This window comes from Bison bison, unplaced genomic scaffold (assembly GCF_000754665.1).
Source record: "Bison bison bison isolate TAMUID 2011002044 unplaced genomic scaffold, Bison_UMD1.0 scf7180017863821, whole genome shotgun sequence".
Taxonomy (NCBI): Eukaryota; Metazoa; Chordata; class Mammalia; order Artiodactyla; family Bovidae; genus Bison; species Bison bison.
Window position 1 is genome coordinate 85,116 of NW_011494393.1, and position 1,691 is coordinate 86,806.

Here is a 1,691-nt window from a genome sequence, read left to right on the forward strand (position 1 = left end):
TTCCATGTTCCCAGTGGTCTGTTCCCAACTCTATACTGCAGTACAGGGATTTCTAAAACATAAATCTGTCCCTGTCACTCCCCTGTGAAAACTCACCCATGGGGAATCTGACCAGGCTGCATTTGGGGACTGGTCAGAGTGAGGAGGGATCTTGTGTCGGCTAGGATTTCTGGTAGACGCCCCTCTGCACTATCCACTTGTGGTGGTCGGGGGCGGGGAAGGGGCGGGATTGAGCCCCCTTCCCCCCTCCTCCTTACTGCGGAAAGCTGCAGAGCTAAGGGCACTCACTTCCTATTCACCAGTCAGCAGGGAGGACTCCTCTCAGCAGCCACGTAGGCATTCTCTTCTCTCTGGAGGAAAAGGCCCAGCAGCTGTCGGAGGAAAAGGCTCACCAGCTGTCAGAGCAAAAGGACATGTCGCAGCTAAGTAAGAATCTGGGAGATCCGAGTCCCCCGGAGGAGGCCCCTAAGCCCGCGGTTTATAGCCCACCTACGGTTCTGATGCGGGCCCCGCCCGCCTCCTCGCGGGCCCCTCCAGTCCCTTGGGACCCACCTCCGATTGATTTGCAGGCTTCACTGGCCGCTTGGCAGGCACCGCAGCCTGCTTGGGAGGCTCCGCAGGGCCAGCCGCCTGCCCCCATAGCACCCATGTCCCAGCCTCCGTCCCTAGGGGGCCCGATGGTCCAGGCTCCCCCTCTGGGGGGCCCGATGGGCAAGCCTCCGACTCCCGGAGTCTTGATGATCCATCCTCCACCTCCGGGAGCCCCGCTGGCCCAGCCTCCGACTCCGGGGGTCCTGATGATGCATCCTTCGGCTCCCGGAGCCCCCATGGCACATCCTCCTCCTCCGGGGACACCAATGGCACATCCTCCTCCTCCTGGGACCCCGATGGCCCATCCTCCTCCTCCTGGGACCCCGATGGTGCACCCTCCTCCTCCGGGGACTCCAATGACGCACCCTCCTCCTCCCGGGACCCCGATGGCGCATCCTCCTCCTCCGCCGGCGACCCCAATGGCCCATCCTCCCCCTCCGGGGACCCCAATGGCGCAGCCTCCAGCTCCGGGAGTCCTGATTCCCCAGCCTCTGACTCCGGGAGTCCTGATGGTTCAGCCTCCTGCTCCGGGAGCTCCGATAGCCCAGCCTCCGCCTCCGGCACCCCTGATGGCCCAGCCTCCTCCTCTAGGAGCCCCAATGGCCAAGCCTCCAGGTCCTGGAGTCCTGATGATCCATCCTGCAGGCTCAAGACCTCCGATCACCCAGCCTCCAGCGACAGGAGCCCCGATAGTTCAGCCACCGGCGCCGGCCCCACCTGCGCAGCCTATGGCTTCCTGGGCTCCACAGGCTCAGCCTCTGATCCTGCAGATCCAGTCACAGGTTATAAGGGCTCCTCCGCCGGTTCCCCAGGGCCCACAGGCCCCACCGGCACCGCTGGCCGCTCCCCCGGGCTGGCAGGCCACCTCGCCAGGATGGCAGGCCCCACCACAAGGCTGGCCAGCCACACCCCTGGGCTGGTCGACCACACAGGTCACCTGGCCTGGTCCGACGATCGCTTGGCAGGCACCTCTATCAGTGCGCCCTGGGCCACCACCCATCCGCCCTGGCCCACCGCCCATCCGCCCAGGCCCACCGCCCATTCGCCAGGCCCCACCCCCAATACGCCAGGCACCGCCACTGATCCGCCAGGCACCGCCA

The 1,691-nt window shown here is 65.7% G+C and overlaps 1 protein-coding gene across 1 annotated transcript in view; it reads left to right on the forward strand.

Moving 5' to 3' along the window:
• The first annotated feature begins 302 nt into the window (after positions 1–302).
• The window catches only part of MAGEL2 (MAGE-like 2), a 4,080-nt gene continuing 2,691 nt past the window's right edge, over positions 303–1,691 (forward strand). Inside the window, exon 1 of the mRNA XM_010833638.1 lies at positions 303–1,682. Within this exon, the coding sequence (XP_010831940.1) occupies positions 414–1,682 (1,269 nt within the window). The 5' untranslated portion in view covers positions 303–413. The remainder of the gene's footprint in view (positions 1,683–1,691) is intronic.